This window comes from Triturus cristatus, chromosome 4_1 (genome assembly GCF_964204655.1).
Source record: "Triturus cristatus chromosome 4_1, aTriCri1.1, whole genome shotgun sequence".
NCBI classification, from domain to species: domain Eukaryota; kingdom Metazoa; phylum Chordata; class Amphibia; order Caudata; family Salamandridae; genus Triturus; species Triturus cristatus.
The window spans coordinates 1108139839-1108163342 of NC_140585.1; the positions used below are offsets into that span (position 1 = coordinate 1108139839).

Sequence of the window (23504 nt, forward strand, 5' to 3'; positions counted from 1 at the left end):
TGAATATTTGATACTCATGAAGGGGTAATTAAATGTGCTCTCTTCTTGAATGTTTGATGTATTATTTCCTTGATACCTTTCTTTCTCCTTGTTATATATACTGTCCCTTATACCCAGGTATCATAGGGTGAATTGGGTATAGCCCTGTTGTTTATGACCATATAACAAAACTTCAGCACTGCATGGCTTTCATGCTGAATTTTACAATTAAATAAACAGATCATAGTATCTCTTCTTTGTAAGGTCTATAAGAAACCAGACACTGAAAAACTTTCAACCCAATGCTCTAGTTACCGCCCAACATCTCTGACAACCATAGATATGAAGATATTCACCAAGGTACTGGCCACTAGACTTATGAAAGATATATCAAGCCTCGTCCATAAATCACAGGTTGGCATTGTGCCTGGATATTCATCTAGAATCGCATGAGGTTGCTAGAGAATGTGCTTTTGAAAGTGAAGGATTACATAAATGACAAAAAACTGTTACCCTTAGATGCTGAAGGAATTCAACCAGATTGAATGAGGATACCTGTTCCGAACACTGGGGAGAGTTGTGATAGGTCTGGAATTACTAGCAAATATTAAATGGGTGTACTTCGATTCCACTGCGCAGATGTTCTGCAGGGGTCATATATTGCAGAACTTTACCATAAACAGGTGAACAAGGCAGGAATGCCCTCTCTCAGTCCTTCTATTACTAATAGCGCTGGAGCCTCTCGCAGTAGCTATTCACTAATGGGAACTAATAAGGGACCTAGAGACAGCAGTCAGCCAAACCAAGCTGATCCTTTATGCAGATGACATTCTCCTCATGCTTACCGACCCAGATGGTGCAATGCTGCATTTAATGTCATTAACCACATCCTTCTCTGCATTTCCTGGGTACAAAATCAATTGGAACCATCGCAAAACTCTCACTATCACAAAATACCCAACCAGAAGCACCCTTAGTGATTTTGGTTTCCCATGGCAAACGTCTGAGCTAAAATACCTGGGCATACTAGTTAGAAAGGGCCTTGAGGGCATGGTGATGGATAATTTGCAACCATTGATGACAAAAATGGAAAACTATTTTCTCAGAGTGTCCTCCCTATGACTCTCTATGTGGGGCAGAATCCAGGTAGTAAATATGGTGGCACCACCAAGGTACAATTATGCTTTCGCATGATACCTCTCATGGTACTTAAAAAGACATTTCAAATGTTAAATAAATGTGTTAAAACCTTCATATGGACAGGTAGGAAACCCAGTCTCAAACTCACAAAATTTTACATAGGCACTAGGGCAGGAGGACTATGTCTGCCAGACATGTACATGTACTATCTCGCTCACCACATCTCTCATTTAGGGTATTTTCTGACCACCAATGATGAATGGCCTACCTAGGTGTCTATAGAATGATCCGCGATGCAAACACCATCTGGCTTTTGAACACTCTACCTTGACAGGGCCTTGTCATACAAGATATGCCCCTCTACATTCAGAGTGATTTGGGCTATCTGAGGAGAGGCCCATAAACTGCTAGGCAGTGGCGTTGCTAGATTAGTTGCCGCTGATGGTGGTCCCTGGGGCGGCCTCCCATGACCGTATGTAAGAGTGGGGGTGCTGGCGATGCTGCAGGTAAGAGCGGGGGTGCCCCACCCCAAAACTCAAGCAGACCCAGGCAGATCAGCCCCCCCTTATCCTCACTACGCCACTGCCTACTAAGCATAAATGGATACCTCCATCAGGAGGCACCGATGTGGTCAAACATGGACCTTAGTATAGGTCACAAAATGATGGACTGGCCACATTGGAGTGCCTACTAGGCATAAATGGATACCTCCATCAGGAGACACGGATGTGGTTAAACATGGTCCTTAGTATAGGTCACAAAATGATGGACTGGCCACATTGGACTGCCTACTAGGCAAAAATGGATACCTCCATCAGGAGGCACCGATGTGGTAAAACATGGTCATTAGTATAGGTCACAAAATGATGGACTGGCCACATTGGACTCGGAGAGGGATCAATACCATAGGAGACCTGTACAACAAAGACATATTTAAGTGCAGCACTTTGCTCAGAATTTTCACTGCAGACATCACACCACTGGCCCTATCTTCAATTGCTGCACTGTTTGAAAAGCAAGCTGGGATCTGACCCAGTCACTAATCCTGAGTCACCCCTCCAGAAATATAGAATGACATGGGAAACTTCTAGAGGTGCAAACTCCAACATATACCAGATTATTGCTTCATTAAAATTCAAATAGCATTAAGCTAGGATTTGTCAGACCTTCTGGATCATTATGACAGATCTCTGTGGGAGGCCTGGATAAAGTACTCATACTTTAAAGTGATTGGTATTGGTCATTGGTCACCGTACAAATTGAAGAAGGCCTTTCTACTGTTACATGACAATTGTTGGAGATGCATGAACCCAGAATCTGACCTCCTTCATAGTGTATGGTCCTACACAAAACTGACTCACTTTGCACAACACTAGCCTTAATCACTGTACCGAGTAGGCTAAGCTAGCCATTGTACTTGATGTCTTGGACACAGACCTACAGAAATATCAGGGCATAAATATCGTTGTCAAAAATATCGACCACCCATCTTCATAATGGTAAGTACAAAAATATCGGCAAAAAATATATAGGGGCCGATTCCGATCCGGGTCGGAAGGGCACCGAACACGATCCGGCCAGAAAAACTACGAGCCGTACGCATGTTTTCCGGCCGACTCGTACAGCTGTACGAGCGAGCCAGTATGATGCAAGTGACATGAAATTCACCGACCGAGTAGTTTTCGGGTCCGAACCGCTCCGTACATCTCGGTCGTAAGCTAACCGTGGCGTGCAATGGATGCGATTCACTACCGAGCCAGTACGATGCACGCGTTAGACAGCCTGTGCGAGCCGGAGTGCCCGGCTCGCAAAAGCTCCCGGAGTTGGACTTCGGGGGTCCACATCGGACCCCCCGACACACGCAGCCATACAACTCGCACACAGGGGGGACCTATGGGTCTCCCCAACACAGGCATGTACGGTGCGGATGGCACCGATGCGTACCGACTGTAGGGTGCGCACTTGTTCGAGACGTACCCATTCAGTCAATGGGAGCACAAGTACGCGTTGTACAACTCGCTCCCATTTACTTCTATGGGAGTCCGACCGAACCGAGTCCGACAGCATACGTGCGCATCGTACTCGCTCGGTCGGACTGTAGGGGTCCGGCTCGGTCGGAAAACACTCCGGATCCGACTCGGTCGGAGTGCTTTCCGACCCGGATCGGAATCGGCCCCATAGTTGTAAAAAATATCGATGTATAAAATATAGTTTTTTTATATGTATAAAAAATAATGTCAAATAAATCAAATAACAAATGCAACTTAAAAAAAATTATTTAGATTTATTTGTACATGTTCACAATAATATGTAATACATTTAGGTGCCGATTCTGATCCGTTAAAAAATATTTCCGTACGACTCGTATCCGTATTTTTTTCCGTGCGAATCGTACAAGTCACGTCCGACCCGTGAAGTATGATTCATATGGGAAAAAGTACATACGGATCGGCCCGCTCCGTACGAATCGTAGCGGGAAGAGTTGTACGAGACGTACCCGGACACTTTTCCGTACGATTCGTAAAAAGACAGTCCGAGCATACAAGTACGATCCGGACCGGCAATCCAAATTACGAATCATACGTAAAACAGCCCGTACACGGGGAATGACTCCACCCGCTACGAAGCGAAGTTTGTACGACTCTTAGCCTGGGAAAAGTATTTTCCGGGGTACGAGTCGTACAGGCCCCCCGGTATGTATGCACCGTACCCCCACCACCCCGTATGTACGAAACCAGAACCCAGCCCGTACGTGCGGTGCGTACATACGGGGGTGGGGGTATGGAGCGTACATACGGGGGGTAGGGGTAAGTTGCGTACATACGGGGGTGGGGGTACGGTGGGTCCATACGGGGGTGGGGGTACGGTGCGTACATATGGGGCGTGGGGGTACGGTGCGTACATACGGGGGTGGTGGGGGGGCCTGTACGACTCGTACCCCTGGGGACTCAGCTTTTACGGCTGTTTTTGGCTCCTGTAAAAAAAGAGCCGTACGGAGTGCCGTAGGGACGGATCGTACTTGCTGGGCCGTAAAAGGCTGCTTACATACGTACGGACAGCGCGTACAGGCTGTTCCGGATCTGATTCGTAGTTTTTTTTTTACCCATACGGTCTTTTGTACGATTCGTACGGAAATAGGCTTTCTGTACGAATCGTACTTCCTAGGTTGTACGGACAGTTTACCGGGTACGAGTCGTACAGAGAAAACGCTCCGTACGACGATTCGTAGGGCCTTTTTACCGGATCGGAATCGGCACCCCAATGTAAAAAAATTAAACATACATATATAAAATGTAATATATATTTACTTAAAAACAATAAATAATAATTGTAATTAATTTTATAATGTTATAAATATATTAAAAATGATAAATAAATATATATACATACACCTGTAACATAATATTAATTTAAAAAATATATATTATAAATTAAAATATTTAATATTTTTAAACCTACATTTTGCACTACATTGAGGGCGACAGTAGAAAAATTACTATTCCCACTCCAGCAAGTGCAACAGTAGGGAAAGTGTTGGTTGGATAGTGGATAGGTAAAAAATACTATTCCCATTCCTGCGAATGTAGCAGTAGGGAAAAGGTTGCATAGCGTAGTGGATAAAATTACTATTCCCACTCCAGCGAATGCAACAGTAGGGAAAGTGTTGGATAGCGGAGGGGAAACATTACTATTCCCACTCCAGTGAGTGCAACAACAGGGAAAGTGTTGAATAGCGCAGTTGATAAAGTTACTATTCCCACTCCAGCAAGTGCAATAGTAGGGAAAGTGTTGGATGGCGGAGGGGAAAAAATTACTATTCCCACTCCAGTGAGTGCAACAGTAGGGAAAGTGCTGGATAGCCTAGGGGTATAAATTACTATTCCCACTCCTGCGAATGCAGCAGTAGGGAAAGTGTTGGATAGTGGACGGGTACAAATTACTATTCCCACTGAAGAGAATTCAAATTTAAAAACAAACAAAATATCAATTAAAATACAAAACATAATGACGCAAACAAAAAACAAAACGTAAAAAAATAAGAAAATTACAAAACATAGAAACATATAGTAATGTTAAAAAAATCTAATAATTGCATACAAAGATTAATTTTTTTTAAAGTAATAATGTACAAACAAATATTTTGTAGTAGAAATTATTAATATTCTAAATCATTAACTATAATATGTTTTACCTACCCTATAACCCCACTCAATGTAAAAGACACATCTAATTTTTTTTTTAAAGTGTACCTCCATAATTAACACAAATAATCTAATTATCAATTGAACAAATATTATTAATTAAAAAACACATTGAAACAGATTAACATTATTGTGCTAACCAAACATTACCCCTATAGAACCAAACTCCACAAACAAAATAAAAATAAACAACTACCAAAAATATTTATCAAGTAATAAATGAATATTAATGATCAAATAATGATTAATTAATTTAAACTAAAATAGTTTCCATCCTCTGCCCCAATAAACACCACAACAGACACCTAAAAATAATTACGCAATTTCCATAACTAATTATACATTAATACATTAAGATCATTAACCACAAATCATTAATTAATTTAGAAAAAATTACTTCCCACCATTCACCACTATAAACTCCACAACTCACATATCAAACTAATTACACAATTGCCATATTTAAATTTTAATTAATTAATGAACATTAATTCATAAATTATTAATTAATTATAAATAAATTACCTCCCACCTTATTACCCTATAAACCCCACCATCCAATTCTAAAAATGTGGCATAATTAACATGATTAATTACCAATTAATTAATTAATTAATTAATAACAATTAGCAAACAAATTATAAATAATTATTACTAAATTAATTTCCACAATTAACACTATAAAATAAAATAAAATAAATATATAAAAAATATCAATAAATATATTAGAATTAAATTACTTCCCACTCTACTCCCATATCAACACACAACCCGCTCCTAAAATAACCGACACAATTAACATAATTACCAATTAATTAATAATAATTAACAACCAATTAATAAATAATTAATAATACATTAATTCCCACAATTCGCAGTATAAAATATTAAATACATAATAATACAAAATAATAATAATTTAATTATAATTAACTTACTTCCCACCCTATTCCCCTATAAACCCACAACCTGCTCCTAAAACAATTACACAATTAACATATCCATGAATTAATTAATTAATTATTGAAAATTTACAGCCAATTATTAATGAATTAATAATAAATTAATTCCCACAATTAACACTAGAAAATCTAAGTCAAATAAATACTAATAAATAAAAATTAATCTTTAATTTATTATAATTAAATTATTTCCCACCCTATTCCCCTATAAACCCACAACCCGCTACGGAACTAAAACGCAAAATCTAATCAAAATAAAATTAATAACAAATTAACACATATATTAAAATACTAAATCAATACTTAGACAAAAAATAGAGCACATACATTTAAAATACATACTAAATGCATAACAGTAACTAAAAAACGATATTTTTAACAACAATATTTCTGCAAATGATATTAATGACTTCGATATTTAAAAAGACGATATTATTTACCTTAAACTCGATAATCCTGACCACGATATTCTTGCTGCCAATATTTCTGTGTCTCGATATTTCAAAGTCGATATTAGTGCAAGTTGACATTTCCAACTCGATATTCTGACTCTATACCAGACAAAAGGACCTCACATTGGGGTAGATGGATATCACAATAACAACAAGAGGGTGAGGGAAAATCACTCTTGATCCCCCTGGTTAATAATAAATCAACAACAAAAGAGTGAGTTAGGTAAGGAGCAAACCAAGAGAAAAGGCGTGGGCAAAAACCAAAATAGTGTTTTAAAAGAACCCTCACTCACCAACCTAGTTGGTGACATGCTTCATCATCGGGTTCCCACCAGAGAGGCCGAATGCCTCTCTGGTGTGCTGCAACGCCTGAATTACAGCGGAGCTGGTTGTGATAGAACGGAAGGTGAAAGTTTAAAAGGTAAATGGTTTTAACCAATAACCAATTTAATTCTGGCAAACCAAAAACCGGATAAAAGCAAGTGAGTCGGACAAGAGCCGGCCTATTAGGTGGAACAAGGCTCGTCCTAATTATGGATAGGTCAACATGTTTCTGCTTAACATGCCTAGTTGGCTAAGCATTCGTCAGGACCATGGGGAGCACCACGGCGGTATGCACACGCTAAGGTGCACCCTAACCAGTGGTGTTATTATACGGTACAACTTACTCTTATACCGCAAAAAGCCATCCTATAATTCAGGGGCTAGTAACGCCTGTAAAGAAAAAACAGACAAAAACAGACATAACACACATAAAGATATATAAAGACAGACACTTTGTGTCACTTGAATTGCTTATACTTTATGTGATTCAGGTGAACACAAATGGTAGGCCCATGCTGTGACGCGGGAGTCTGTGTTAAATAACGTTATGTGGTTATAAAAAACTCCCACAGTAGGGTGCGGTGCTCCTTAAGGGCTAAGAGGACCTATACATTTATAGGTGTCTTTCATTACGATACTTAGCACTATTTGTGTCTGTGAAAAAGTTCAAATAGAACTGTATTGACTGGTCGACCAGCGATATGCAGTCGACAGGGGCTATTTACCCACAACCTGCTCCTAAAACAATTACACAATTAACATATCCATGAATTAATTAATTAATTATTGAAAATTTACAGCCAATTATTAATGAATTAATAATAAATTAATTCCCACAATTAACACTAGAAAATCTAAGTCAAATAAATACTAATAAATAAAAATTAATCTTTAATTTATTATAATTAAATTATTTCCCACCCTATTCCCCTATAAACCCACAACCCGCTACGGAACTAAAACGCAAAATCTAATCAAATAAAATTAATAACAAATTAACACATATATTAAAATACTAAATCAATACTTAGACAAAAAATAGAGCACATACATTTAAAATACATACTAAATGCATAACAGTAACTAAAAAACGATATTTTTAACAACAATATTTCTGCAAATGATATTAATGACTTCGATATTTAAAAAGACGATATTATTACCTTAAACTCGATAATCCTGACCACGATATTCTTGCTGCCAATATTTCTGTGTCTCGATATTTCAAAGTCGATATTAGTGCAAGTTGACATTTCCAACTCGATATTCTGACTCTATACCAGACAAAAGGACCTCACATTGGGGTAGATGGATATCGACAGACTTGATGGTAGCAACATTTTGTATTCTTAGAGATTGGTATTTGCCCACCACACCCACACACCAAGTATGGTCAACTGAACGTTTTCGACTGGCTCCATGCACAAGGCACATATACAAAGACCAGTACAGACTCCCTCAGTTTGATGATGTGTGGGGCCCATTCATTCATGCAACACATGGATCTCTGACTATCCTTACACTAGAGATAGCATGCTCATATATTCTATGGCAACATTGTTATCTGTGATTCACTTTACAAAGAAAATGTGATATTGGGGGGTGCGCATATAGTCCTAAATCTGAAACATATCAGGGAACTGTCACTGGAGGGACGACTGCTAAAGTGCACCGGCTGGGAGAGACATGCAGTGTGGGGGGGTATTTGGTTCGCATGTCAACATCGGAAATGTCTAAAGAGATTATGATGTTAAATTGTTTGAGAAGAGGGAAGTAGGAGAAGCATGGCTATTGGGGGAGAGAGTTAATCGGCATGGGATGCTGGGATGGAGGAAGGACAGTGAAGGTTGTTGATATGTGTATCAATGTATCAGCGCCCGTATACTTTATATTATTTTATTTTATATACTTTGCATCTTAGTATCAGCCTGATGATTACTCAGACTTATCGGATTGGACTGTTGTATTAGACCTGCTCTAGTGTAAAACAATATAGAAAGGTACAAGAAAAATTAAAAGGGCTGGTTCTTGTCTAAGGTGGCATACCTGGCTAAAGAACGGTGGACTGGAAGGTAGCCCTAAGAAATTTCCAGTGGCTCAGATTCTTGGCTAAAGAACGGTGGACTGGAAGGTAGCCCTACGAAATTTCCAGTGGCTCACATTCTTAGTGCTTTTTGCTTGTTTGGCCGCACAGGCAGTATCAGGGAACCTGGGCATGTACTCCACGGGGCTATGCAACACAGCCCTGTGTAGAACACGCTGAGTGCGTATGACGGTTTGGTCGGCCAAAACGTCATACGCACTTAGAGGAGTGCAAACCACTCCTCACTCTGCTCTGGCATTGCACAGCACAGCCCCGCCCAACCTCACTCCGAGTCCCGCATAGAAAAATAAAATGCTAATGACGTCCTGTTTTCATTTTATTTTTATTTTTTGCACTGCTGAAATAGCAGTGGGACGAATCTCCTCCGCCTAAGCGGAGGAGTAGTCACTGCCCCAGAATCTATTTATTGTTGGACATGAATTATTTGCTCATTTAGCCTGACACCACGGTTTTCCTCTTTTTCAGGTTGTTTTAAAGGCTTTAGATCCTAGCTTTGAAATTGAAAATCCCTACAGTCCATTTATTCAGGGTATGTATTTGTGATTTATCTGTGTTTTTTTTATTGAACTATGGCTCTTTTAACAATTAAACTTAGACCATTATGTGCTGTTTCATGCATAATTTGTGAATGCATATAGCGCTTGTAAGTTTGGGCAATACTCTGTAGCGTACAAAAATGAATTAAAATTCTCCTCAGGCACTCGCTGGTTAATAATAACATGATATGGAGAGTAAGTGCTAAAATTGATGCTGTTTGCAGTGCCTTCTTAAGTTCTTGGCAAACTAGACACTTGGCCAGAGCTGCACTACACCGACTCGGTCAGCTGTGCGTCAGTGCTTTTGCCAGAGTTCAAGGAAAGGTGGGGTGCCTAGATAACTTTGTTGCTTGAGCAGGCAGGCTTGCTGTCCAATCAGAGAGAGGGAAATGCACCAGTTGAGTAGACTGCCCCCGCCTTACACTCTTACATCCTTTGTCCATCAGCACTGACATGGACTTGCCCATTCATTTGGGACAGAGGGACGCACGCACCACGAAATGAACTGTTGACAGGCTCTATAATAACATGCTATTATTACAACTCAATTTGTATTGTATCATATGATAAGATAACCAGTTTAACATCAATCATTTATTTGAGAAATTGCAAAATGTTTCCTAGGTCAATACATTAGTGCAGTGAAAGATTCATTACTATTAGTTAGTGTCATATAGGATATGCAAGATTAATTCCTATTGGAGCACCTAGAATGCTGGCACAGACTACTGCTGTGTATTGATCTGCATTCTAGGTACAGTGTCAGGAGCTTGAAGCAAACAGAGACAGTGGGTTTGTTTAGGACAGGGGATTAATAGTCCTGTTGCCACATGCTGTCAGACATTGACATGTGTTAATGGCTCTTCCCTTAAACTCAGACCCATAAGTGCAGTTGGAGCAATTAAGAGATAATGCCCTCTGAGAACACCATAACACTCAGAGTATGGTGGTGATATGTAATTATCTGCAAATTATTCATAACCCTCTGAGGAAAGGGAAATCAAAGGCAAATACTTTAAAAAATGTTCTATGCACCAATATGTTTTAAAACAGCCCCATAGTATAACTTCCCTAAACATCAAAGTGGGGATGAACTTGTTAAAAAACAAAGTGAATTGTTGCTGCACATCGTATGTTCTTGTAAAGCCCTGGAGGGTGAAAGGATATTTTGGTGGCACCCCCCTTTTAACCAGGCAGGCTATGCATCTGGAAAAATATGTGGCTTTCTCTGTCTAGCATGGCTCTACATGACTTGAGCAGTATTGTGAACTATTTGGATTTTGTGCAAAAAAGATCAAGTGTCATTTCAAAGTTTTAATATAACTTTTTGAATTCATTTTTTTCCAGGTTTTTTTTTTTTATTTTACTGTAAAAATGTGCAGTTTCCATTACATGTTTCATGACAACCACATTTTTTTTGGTTTATCTAGTGGTCGTGTTGATTATATTGTTAGCACTCTAAGGGTTTTTTATTGATAAACAATACATGTTCTCATCCAATCATTATTTTACGTAGTGACCATTGATAGCATATGTCAGAAATAACGCGTAATCCAACAGATTAGGCACAGAGACGTTTTAAGGTATGGGCAAAGTGGGCTCTGGCCCAGGGCCCCAGACTTTCAGGGAACCCTTATAGAGACAGCTACGTTCTGCAGTGGGTCTTACCCTAATGACCTTGGATAATTCTTTAACAAATTGTTTTAAATACCGTTTTCCTTTAATTTATTTTTAATGTGGGTGATGTGTTAGAGTTTATTAGGAAAAATTTTAAAAGAAATGCTGTGTTTATGTTTCATGCAATATCCATAAAAAAAGTTTATTTTAGATCAAAACAGGACCTCACATATGAGAAATGGGAGGGTGTCACAAAGATTATTTGCAGTAATATGAGTGAGCTGCTGCTGTGTTAAATATTGAAAACATGTCACTATGCCTAAAAATGAGATGTAAACACGTTTGAAATTTAGACGAGTGTGCCTGAGCGCTGTTAGTCACCTAGCCAAGAGGACATGAAAAATCTTAAAGTGAATCTTAAATTCAAAGGTGTTCTGAACAGGGGCCCCCAAAATCCTTCAAATGTCCCTGATTATGCGCTTCTAAATACTGCCATCATCAGCAACCGACGCCATTTTTATGATGATCATGGGTTCACATTCTGTCACATAAGTTACACTGAGAAATTGTAATAATAAATTAAAGAATTCCATGAAAAATACAATGCAACAAGCGCTTACCTGAGGAAAAGTCAGTGAGACAGGAACAGATGATACATTTCTCTTTGCCTTATTTTCACAGATCTAATCACTTTGACTAATCTCAGAGTAAACTTCACAAAGCTGCATACCCTGGGTGACACGTTGCGCAAAAGGCGGCAAAGCAGCCCCCTTGACAAGTATTACTATGCAGTCTACGAGATGGTGGTGCGAGGGAACTGCTTCTGCAACGGGCACGCGAGCCGGTGCGTGCCCGCGCACAATGTGCGAGGGGACGTGTTTAATCCGCCTAGAATGGTGAGAAGCAAATATACCACGCTTCAGTGTTAAAATATTGTGTTATATATTATATGATAATTGTGGATTCCGACAAAACACCTATACACAAGCCATGAGTTCTGAATTGACCTTTTTTTTAACAACTTGTACCCTGTCCTGAATTATTTAGGCTGGGATTCAGGAAGTGATGCATGCATAGTACAGTGCGATTAGTTATTAGTGTGCGTATGATGTCAGCGTGCTTGTTTACTTGTGATCCTGAGGTTTTAAATGCTGCCCTACAGAAGCCTAAAGGTGCTCAAAATCTATCCACTGAAGCACAGAAGACCCACAAACACCAGACCTTTACACAAATACAAATATACAGAGTCAAGGAAATAACATAATCGCACAGCAGTGGAAGGGACAGATACCCCCTGCTTCAACCACTTGAGAGAGGGCTTGTACCCTGCCCTGAAATATTTAGGCTGGGATTCAGGAAGTGATGCATGCATAGTACAGTGCGATTAGTGGGCGTATGATGTGAGCGTGCTTGTTTACTTGTGATCCTGAGGTTTTAAATGCTGCCCTACGGAAGCCTAAAGGTGCTCAAAATCTATCCACTGAAGCACAGAAAACCCACAAACACCAGACCTTTACACAAATACAAATATACAGAGTCAAGGAAATAACATAATCGCACAGCAGTGGAAGGGACAGATACCCCCTGCTTCAACCACTTGAGAGAGGGCTGGGCTACTCATCTGCCTTAGAAAGGGAGGATCACAAGGCTCAAAGATGTCCTCATGATCACTCCAAAATCTGGGGCGGCTTGGACGAAAGTCTACACCCTGGCACCACTTAATCACTGCCAGATTCCAAGAATGAAATGTCACTCAGATGTCAGACATCAAGGGACTTTCTTAGTAGCAGAAATGCCCTGCACTTGCCACACAAGCAACCTGTACTACTGTGAGTGGACGTATTCGTTTAGATTCATAGTTCTCCATTCACCTTATATATTTACATTTCTTATGTCTCTGAGGACTGATGCTGACCTCAATGTTCTGCTTGCTCTTTTCTTACTGGTTAAACTCAATAGAATTTTTTTTTGTTTAAAAAAAGAAAAGAAAATGAACGAGGAACAACTCAAATTCTCTTAGAGATTCGAAAAAGAGCTTAACCTCTAAATTGGTTTCGTTGTCTCTTAAAACATCTGCATTCAAAGATTTCCCTCCCAATTGCACCAGATAATATTTTACAACCATTCAGAGGCTTCGTTTATGGACATTAAGGTATTGATTTCAAGTATCGATTTTACTTTTCCAAACAACGTCAGTAAATTCACCTTGTTTTCCTTTGAATAACCTTGAGTAGCACATGCTTCACAGACTCAAGTTGCGTATTAAGTTCCCAGGCCCGGCTCTAGCGGGTAGGCCGGGTGGGCCAGGCCCACCCAAACATGTGCCTGGCCCACCCAAACAAGAGCCTTGGCCCTTGCAGTGAGGACATGAAGGCCAATAGAAAATGGCATCTTTAATTTAAAACGTTCCTCCGAAGGTTGTTTTTCTTCCTTTCTGGGAGTTGCGTGATTGGGCCTGGGCTCTTTCTCACAGGCACCCCAAATCACGCATCTCCTTTTAGAGGTGGGCTATGTGTGCAGCTACAGTGGGGCATGGCGAAGGGGAAACATTATTTATTTGCCACCAATTAACTTCCATCCTGCTGTGTAAAAAGACGTTTGTTTATCCTATTCACCTTTCCTGACCCCTGCAGCAGCTATCAGATCAGGCGGGGACACAAAGTTTGACTAACCGAGCAGGTAAGAGAATGTGTTACTATTTGTTCTTATTTTTAAAATCTGCACAGGCCCACAAGGCACATACTTTGTGTTTGCTTCATTTACATAGTTTTTTCATTATCATGGCCATGGATGCAAGACAACAATAAAAATATCCAGGTAACTGGTGATTAATGATCCTGCTGGAGAGCAATCCTGTGTCTGTTGGTAGATTTGAAATGCAGATAAGATGTATTTTATGTGGATAGCTCAGTGGGTTACTGCCTTTGTCACAGAGATTATTTTACTTGCAGTTCAGAAGTTACAATCCTAAAATAGGACAGTGACCTATGAACTGTCATCAAAGAGCTGCATACAAACATGAATGGTATACTTAGAACTTCACTTTTTTGTGTTGCTGTATAGTTATAACTTCCACAGTCTTTCATTATTTTAATTTTGTTAAAAAGAGTTTGGGCCGATATACATTTTTATTAGTAAAGCCAACCCCCAATCACTGGAGTATGCTTTAAATCCTGAGTTTGTGCTTCCCCAGCCCAAACCCTCTTAAAATATACTGCCCACCAGTATGGATGACAACTGATTCCTACACCTTGTAAACCTCATTGGTTTATGTGATATTACCTATAGGCTGAAATACATACTTGTATGATTCATTGTCTCTGTTTAATGTGTGCGTGATGTAAATTACTGTGCCACCCTACACTGATATAAGTAGCGCTATACAACAAATGAAATGCATGAGAGAAGTGCTACGGAGAGATGAAGGGCACTGTTGGAGGGTGGTAGTAATGGTATATGAGAAGAAAGAAGTCACTGGTGGGGTGCCAAAAAAGACTTTCGCGCTAGCGCTATAGCCGGCCCTGTCATTGCCTTTCTGTTTTTGTTTATTTAATTAGCAGTCAGGTCATTAAGGTAACTGTGGAACATCCTTTAAAGTGCGTGCTAATTATATTTACTGCTATATTTAATGTTTTAAGTTTGAAGGTGATTTTAGTCATGTTTTTATGGGAATAATGAAAGTGGAGCTGGATGGTGGCTGATATGGGGCTGGAGCCCAAGGTCAGCTGTGAGATAAGGTGCACAGGAGAGGGATGGTAGAAAAGTGGATAATCGGGCCTGGAAGATCTTATATTCAAGCCTGGCCTGCTCGAATTTGAGGGTTTGCACTTAGGTCCAGACATTGCTCTTACTTTCAAATAACTCTCCACATGCTCTGTATACACACAGAACTGATCTGTTGTCTCATGGTGACTGTTTGCAAGTAGATATGAAGTAATCTAGGTCGTGTAGGCTACCTCAAGAAGCGACAAATTAGGCTCACAGTGGACTACCTAAATGCACCCTTGGCCCACCCAAATAAAAATTCCTGGAGCCGGGCCTGTTAAAGTACCATGGAAAGAATTTAACTTAAGACTATACTTTTCACTTTTTGTGTTTTCCGTGGTCACAGGTAAGATGTTGTAGGGCTAAAATCTAGGCATGACCATTGTCTGAAAAAATTGGGCGCAACTAGAGATGTGTGACCTTTGAAAGAATATGGTATAAAGAGATCAATAAGAATCTGTGCCCACTGGCCCTATACATGCTGAAAAGAATTATAGGCAAATGTGGAACCCAGACTGAGAAGTTGCTTGACCAATATTCAGGGATTACAAAAGACATCAGCTTCACCATATGAAACCCCTCAATTAATGTACAAATCAATTTAGAGTATTGTGAAGCATACGCGGATAGCATGTTTCATTGGTTTATGCAGCGCCCGCCATCTATCATCTATCCTGTGAGTTTAAGGTGAGTCAGGCATCTTACATCCACTGCTTCTATCCTGTGAGTTTAAGGTGAGTCAGGCATCTTACATCCACTGCTTCTATCCTGTGAGTTTAAGGTGAGTCAGGCATCTTACACCCACTGCTTCTATCCTGTGAGTTTAAGGTGAGTCAGGCATCTTACATCCATAGCTTCTATCATGTGAGTTTAAGGTGAGTCAGGCATCTTACATCCATAGCTTCTATCATGTGAGTTTAAGCAGGATCAATCATCTTTCCACAATAGCTTTGCAGACCACGATATCTGCTTTTCCTTGTTTTTTTACATTATTATACAACTTACATAAATCTTAAAAAATCAACTCAATAGCTGCCAAGATGTCAGCTAAATTTGTTTTAAGTACTTTTTGGGAGTGGTATATCCCTATCTGTCTGTAGGACACACAGATACGACATGAGACGTATTTGCAGCAAAACAACTCGGCACTTGGGCTGGAGTTGTCATGAACCCACGCCCACATACCATTCTGATTACTAATTCCTGGCACCCCACAGTATCTATTCAGATACAACCCCAGTCCATTCTCAGGTTCACTGAGGTTTCCCTGGGAGATAAGGGAAACACCTTCTTAGAAGGAGCCCACCCGCCTGCTTCCTGGTCAGCAGCCGTACATCACCGCACAGGGAAAACACCCAGCGGTCAAGAAAGTAAAAATTGTGTTAGAGTACATTGGCCAGATGGAAATCCTTACAGAAACTTAGAATTTGAAATGTTTGTACTCCCACCCTTTCCTTTTGACTGGTACCTGGATCGCCAAACCATTCAGAAGAATAGAGTGATGCAGATATTATACAAAATAGAAGAATTGTGGGCAAGTAACCATTCAAGGGAACAGTGTTGCAAGTAAAACACATAAATCCACTACTGACCCTAAACATTGCACAGGCAACCATGCTTGTCCTGACACAGATTTGGTATTCGGAAAGTACTACCCCCTATTTCCTACAAATAATCAAATATAACTCTTGACTGGGCCTGGAAAAAATGTCATTTACGCCGACGTAATCTCACATAATTTCTGGCATTTTATGCTAAAATTGTTAACACGAAATACCTGAGAACATAGCATGACTCCATGTCGTGCAACTGAGACTTTGGGGTAAAATCCTATCGCGGGAGCACAGGAGGAATGCAAACGAACCGGAAGTGAGTAGCTGTTCATGTTATGTGCAATTTAGCGCTAGTTTTTTAGCACGAAACGCATCCTTGTACTAAAAATTTGACACAATAGAACAGGGCAAAATGCCTAAGTGGGAATTTTACACAATATTGTATAATAAGGCTAAATGTTTTGGGTACTTCGCCCAGGTCTACTCCTGGCTCCGGGACACTGAGGACATGTGACGTCATACTATTCAGAATCCCACAGACAGATTGGAACTTGACCTCACGGATCACAAAAGCGCATACACTGTAATTGGATGTAACAGGCACCATTGAACAACATAGTAAATAATTTTCTAGGTGATTTATAACTAAGCAGTTTTGGAGATGTTGTACATATGGTGCACTTGTTTTGTCACCATGATCACATGCAGCTTAAATGATAGGCCACAGTGCATGATAACCTATGAATGGATTACCCTCTTTTTCACTGGCTATTGCAGGGACCCATCAGGCTTGCCCAGTAGAAGAGCTGGACCACTTGCTTTTCGATAGCCCCTCATCCCAGGGACAAATCTTCCATTATGTCTTCATGTAATCAAAGGTACTTGTCCTGCATCGAATGCTGAGCGTTGTACAAGAAGGTCACTGCTGTCTTCTGATCTCTTGTGTCCCAAGGCAGATCTACGGGGAGGCTGGTGACTAGGTCAGTCTACGCTCCAGGAAAACCTAGGCAAGCAGGAACATGCCCTCTCTGAAGAGGGAATGGGGAACGCCTCAGAGAGGCAGGAGACCACAATTAACACCTGTTTGGAAACAGTCAGAGTCACATTTGATCTGTTGCTTTTGCTCCTCCGAAAAAGGCACTTAGCATTAGAGCAGTCTACTTGATGCTGATCTGTGACCCTTGATGATCCAGGACTATTGGGGCCAAAAGCGTCCAACAAATGTGGGTGTGCCAGGTTAGCTGGCTTCCTTCGAGGCCCTAGCTCAGACAGCTTTTTATGTACATTCAATAAAGTTTTGATACCCGTCTAAAGTCTGAAACCAGATTGGAAATGAGCCAGTCTAGTCTCTGCCTTCAAGAAGGTCAGAAATTAGCAGGTAGCGTCTGCTTCCATGCTTATGTCCGCTTAAGGGCTCCAAGAGCTTGGTCAGCTATTGGAGAAAATCATAGGGTTACATTAGTCTATTAAAATAAAGGTGAACCAGTGCCTCCTTCTGCTCTTATGGAGCAATCTGATTTCAAAGGTGTCTTCACCACACTAACCAAATCAGGGTAAACAATATGGACATTTGTCTGTAATGGAAGCTTCTGGTTGGACATCATCAGACAGGAAAATGCTTTGGAGAACGCTTTTGCTATTTCAGTGTGCGGGAAAGACCAGAGAGAAGTATCCAGTGCCTTCTGATTGTGATTTCTTCTCTCAATGATCTTAGACTGAACGAATTTAAGCAAGGAAAGGACGTTTTTGCAGAGATTCACAGATTTAATTCCATTTTCAAGGATCAGCTTACTTGTAGGTTGGTCTCTCAAGGAAAGATAACCGTCGCTTTGGGCTTAGTCCCTGCCCTGTCAGAGATGAGACATCTTTCTCTATCAAGAGAGGCCATAACACGTTGCGAGAAGGACACTAAGACCCTGCAGCACAGAATCCTCCCGCGTCCAGGCCAAGGAATCTAGACACCACATCTTGCCACAGGGCACTGAACAGGCAGTGATGTCCGATGTGCTGGTAAGGAACGCTTAGCTCGAAAGCCCCGACTCAACACATCAAGGGCCCCCGTATGTAAACAAAGTAGGTGTACATATACTTACTTCCTCCTTTGTTGCTCTAAATTCTTTGAGGTTTCACATCGTAGTGCCAATGCACAGACCAGGTAAGATACCAGCAGGACTTGGCTATTCGGTATCTACTGCCCCATGTTCAGGCGCCTGGCACAATGACGGCACTAGTTGGAACCTTGGTCTGCTACGTCCTATTGCTTAAAATACCTTGGGTCAAACTGAACAGGAGTTTAAACTATTGGCATCATTCCCCCCAACAACCCTGTTCCTAAAAGTCTGTCTCTCGCCGTGTCCACTGTGCCTTAGCAGGGTTTTTACTGTAGGAGTTATGGAAATCTGTGTGTGATCACTGTTATCACAGTAATGTGTTGTCCTGTCACCCATGTTCTTTCCCCATGGTCAGTGACTTTCTCTAGAGAACAGGAAAATATATTTCAAAACAGAGAGATGGAGGTGTGTTAAAGGATTGTCTTTGTCTCAGGGCTAATGACTTTTGTAAAGAGCTTATAGGAGCAATACAATTTCTACATTTCCATGCTCAGTTCTCGGTATAACATTAATGAGACAATTACAATTAAACATTTTCATCCAAACTGAAATCTATAAGTGCGCTCATCGCATGGACTGACCACATAGTAACTTTTTTCTTTAATTATGGAAGTGAAAATGGAAGCTTTGGGACTTCCATTCCATTATATATTTCTTTGTGGAATTCATGGTAAACTATTGTTTCCTGACGCCTAAAACTGATGGAGGCCCACATGCACACAGAATGGTTCTACTCATTCAGTTATGATACGTGCCACAAGTTTCATGGGTGCCTTTGCACAAAACTGAGGAGCGTATCACATGATGCCATTTTCTGCACCGCACCATAGTAGAAGGGGTCTGTACTCTCCTTCTGGCGTCTTCTGCACATACATCAACTCGAAATATCTCCAATTTAATGCATGTTTTTCTGTCAGCAGAGTTCCAAAACACATAGAGGCAACTACTGTTCATTGTTTCGGAGCTTTACTGTCAGCAAAACATCAGACCTACAGGGTTTCCCAGGCCCATGTGTGATGTGCTGCCCCAGGCCAGGTTTGTTCTGGGACTTGAAGTCCTGTTTCTTTAATTAGAAAACAGGACAACAAGTCTCAGTGTTTGGACGGGAAAGTCCCTTGCATGGTGGTGTATCTGAACTCCTGCCTGAATGCCCGACTGTAATGCTGATATTTATTGTCATGGGCAAACATGGATCATGTGGGTGTACCATGACAAAGACCTGTTTCATGTCTTGCCGTCTTTTTGGCTGTGGAGAGGTGCCTAAAGCACAACCCTTATAGTGGTGAAAGGCTACTGCCTTTACCAGGAGTCAAGTAGCACAAGTGTGGTGGTAGCAGCATGCTGTGTAGTGATCAATAGCAGTCAACAGCCCCTTTTTACCTGTGTCACTGAAATGAGGCCAACAGGCTCACTCATTTAAAGTTGCATTGCTGAATGCTTAACTCACCTTTGGTCTACATCAAGTTAGGTGTGGAGCGCTGCATGTGTGTCACACATGTGCTGGGTGTATGTGAATGTGGGTGCTACAATACAGGGATAATGCAGTGCAGTATGTGTATTTTATATGCATGTGCTGAGTACATGTGTGCTTGTGAGTGGTACAATGCATGAAGGATGTATTGCTGTGTACAGTTTGGATATGCTTTTCACAGGTGATAGGTGTGTGTGCCTATCATGGAAGACTTTGGGTTCCATTTTGGGAGACCCGGCACTGACTGAAGGAACATGAGGAGGGAAGATAGAGGAATCCCCTGAGACAGATTTGTGTATTGCTGCTTTCCTGTTAGCTGGGTGGGACATGCTGGAGGAAGGGAGAGCCGGCTCTTTGACACACTTCAAATGGGGCTCTGTGGTTGAAAGAGAGGTCATTGGGAAGGGGCCTGGGCACATCTCAGGAGATGGGGCTGATAAGAGAATCACAAAGAGTAGGGCTGAGACCCTGGGGGTAACCTTTTGAAACACATATCACCGTGGCTGGCATCCAGGGGTGAACCTCTAGCCACTCCCATGGCCTGTGTTGTGGGGCTATCAGATTTGGAGTCACTCCTGCTGTGACAGAATGCTTTCAGGAGAACAGATAAGAGGAAAGGGCCCTTGAAAAGGAAGCAGACCCCCAGCATATACTTCAAAGACTAGGACTCTAAATTATATTTAGTGTCTGCAAATGGACTATAAGATGCAGAGCTCGAGCCCCCAAATTGTCAACTGTCATGTAGCCAGTCGGGCTGCATGAAGAGAAACTCTGCAAGACTTCTGCCTGTCACCAGCACTGAGTGCCAAGGCCTCCTAGTCTAACAGCTGGGTGAGGGGCCATCATCCAAATAATCTCATTCTACTTCCCATTGGACCCTATAGCACCGGATCCTGCATGGTTGCCAAGACCAGTGTGCCCCGTAAGGGAGAGGAGAGTATAGTAAGGAGACAGGTCCAGTGGGAGATCCTGGGCATTGGATCCCCATAGCAAGGAGACAGCTACTGCATCGATCAGGTTATTGTCCGTGTGCAGGGAAAAGTCAACGACCGCCATATGCTAGAGGAGATCCGCTGTGAATTGAGCTGTCACAGTTGCTGCCCATGTGCAGGTACCAGGTAGGTGACTCCATGTTGCAGTTGGAGCCGCTGTGCCAACTGGGGGGACACCAGGGCCAGACAAAGAGCGTAGACTAGTAGAGACCATCATCGGAGGAAGCAGGCCGCCATGGTGACCAGAAGCAGTACACTCCCCCACCGGTGGGGAGAAACTCAGAAACCTACTGGCATCCGAAGTGCATCGAGAACCCCCTGGCTACTGCCACTCAGGAACTCATGTGAGGAGCCCGAGGACACTCAACCACAGCCCTTCTAGGACATGCGTGTGAAAGTCTTACCGGAGGTAAACGCTGCAGCTTCAGCACCGTCAAAGGAGGCCCGCTCAGAAACGACTTCACTCTAATCCTGCTGGTGATGGTAAGATTGATTGTCGTGCCAGACTGCCTCACGGTAACTTGCCTGTAAGATAGCGCTTCTGCGTTGGAACACTTTTGACTTTAATATAGAGATGGAGTGGGACTTCTGACACTCAGGCTACTTGTGGGGCCTAACCTGAATGTTGCCTATGGTGAATGGGGAATAACTGCAAGTGCTAGAGAGAGGGGAATGGGACACAGGGAACCGACTATGAAGCACTAGAGCCTTAATCTCAAGTGACTGTGTGTATTGTTTGTGAATGTTGTATTTTACTTTGTGTTCAACTAAAAATACTCCTTTTTTCATAAAAGCAAGTTTTTGGACAATCATTTATTGTTGCTGAGTGTATTTTGAGTTGTGCGTCTGTGTTCACCTCCTCTGTGTCTACCCACCCGCTGAAAACCCTTCAACTGCTTGCCCCGTGCTACCACTAAGGGCTGATGTGGTCCATGTATTCCAACCTGTGCCTAAGCCCCTGTTTAAGCATGGGTGGGAATTACAAGTTGAAAGGTATTTAGCGTACCTGATAGTTTTTGAATGCAGTAAATACCTCAAGTCTAGTTAAATTTCGGCAACGGAAAAGCACATGGTATTAACCGTATCATGCATATTTGTTTGTGTTAAACATCAAAATCTGCATTTTATTCCCTATAAACTCTTAATAGGTGCTATTTATTGCACCTAATGTATAACATACCCTGTGGTATTGTAATTTATCAGGTGCACTACAAACCACCTATATTTATAATCAGGGCCTAAGAATCAAGTGCGAAAGGGGTAACAGACCCAGTTGCTCAGGATAAAACCTAGGTCGGGCACTAGGACATTAGGCGGAAAAGGCCTCAACACCCACGGTTGAGCCCAGTAGCTCCTGCTTGCTCCGTTGCCCGCTCAACGGAGTTCTGACACCCAAAATGGATATAAACAAATCCTGGACTGGAGCAGCACAACAGAGTGGATCTGGAACATACATTAACTCAGAGGCATATCGAGTTATTGTATGCTCTCAAGACACAAACAATTGCACAGCTCCTTTTTGCGCTGGTGCCACGCACACAATCACATCATTCTATGCCCTCTGGCGTTTAAACATCCCACAAGGGTAGGTAGCCTGTGGGGATGGCGAGGGTATGACACATAAGCGTTAAATCTATGTTTTAAAATGGGAAGCTCTTTTTCAAACACAAAAAGACTCTCTCTTCACAGACTTGTTGAAACTTTGTGTTTTTGATTCAATGCAGGTTCACGGCAGATGTGTCTGTCAACATAACACAGATGGCTTAAACTGTGAGAGATGTAAAGACTTGTATAATGACATTCCATGGAAACCAGCTGAAGGATTACAGAACAGTGTCTGCAAAAGTAAGTTTAACTCCACAGGGAGGAAGTGAGATTGTTCACTAAGAGGTGTTATGGCACGCTCCAAGCACATTGCACACTCAAAGCACAAATTAAGATACGCGTGAGCTTTATGGAAGCAAAGGCATGTTAAACAATAACAGGACATAATGTGAATTTTGGTGTTTAACGATTCTGTGTCAGATGAATCGAACGAGCACTGTTAATAAATACACTAATATCAAATAAAAATCCGCACGAGCATTCTAAATTGAAAAGGTTGTGAAGTGAACCGATTTAATTAATTTATTCCTACCAAGGCGTGAAGTAGAGTACAGATATCTGTGTAATGAGCATGGCCAGAAAAGCTTTATATTTTGTACACATGCATATGGACCAGTAAGGGACAATCTAAATATGTTGTAATAGTGCTTTAGTTGTTGTGATGTTGTTTTTTAGTTGTAATGCGTTAGAG

General features: G+C 41.4%; 1 protein-coding gene across 2 annotated transcripts in view; it reads left to right on the plus strand.

The window, feature by feature from the left end:
- Positions 1 to 23504, plus strand: part of LAMB4 (laminin subunit beta 4) — a 572267-nt gene that overhangs the window by 190454 nt on the left and 358309 nt on the right. For both annotated transcript variants that reach the window (XM_085654108.1, XM_085654109.1), the window contains exons 7-9: positions 9629 to 9692; positions 11998 to 12212; positions 22933 to 23053. In XM_085654108.1, the coding sequence (XP_085510234.1) occupies positions 9629 to 9692; positions 11998 to 12212; positions 22933 to 23053 (400 nt within the window). The remainder of the gene's footprint in view (positions 1 to 9628; positions 9693 to 11997; positions 12213 to 22932; positions 23054 to 23504) is intronic.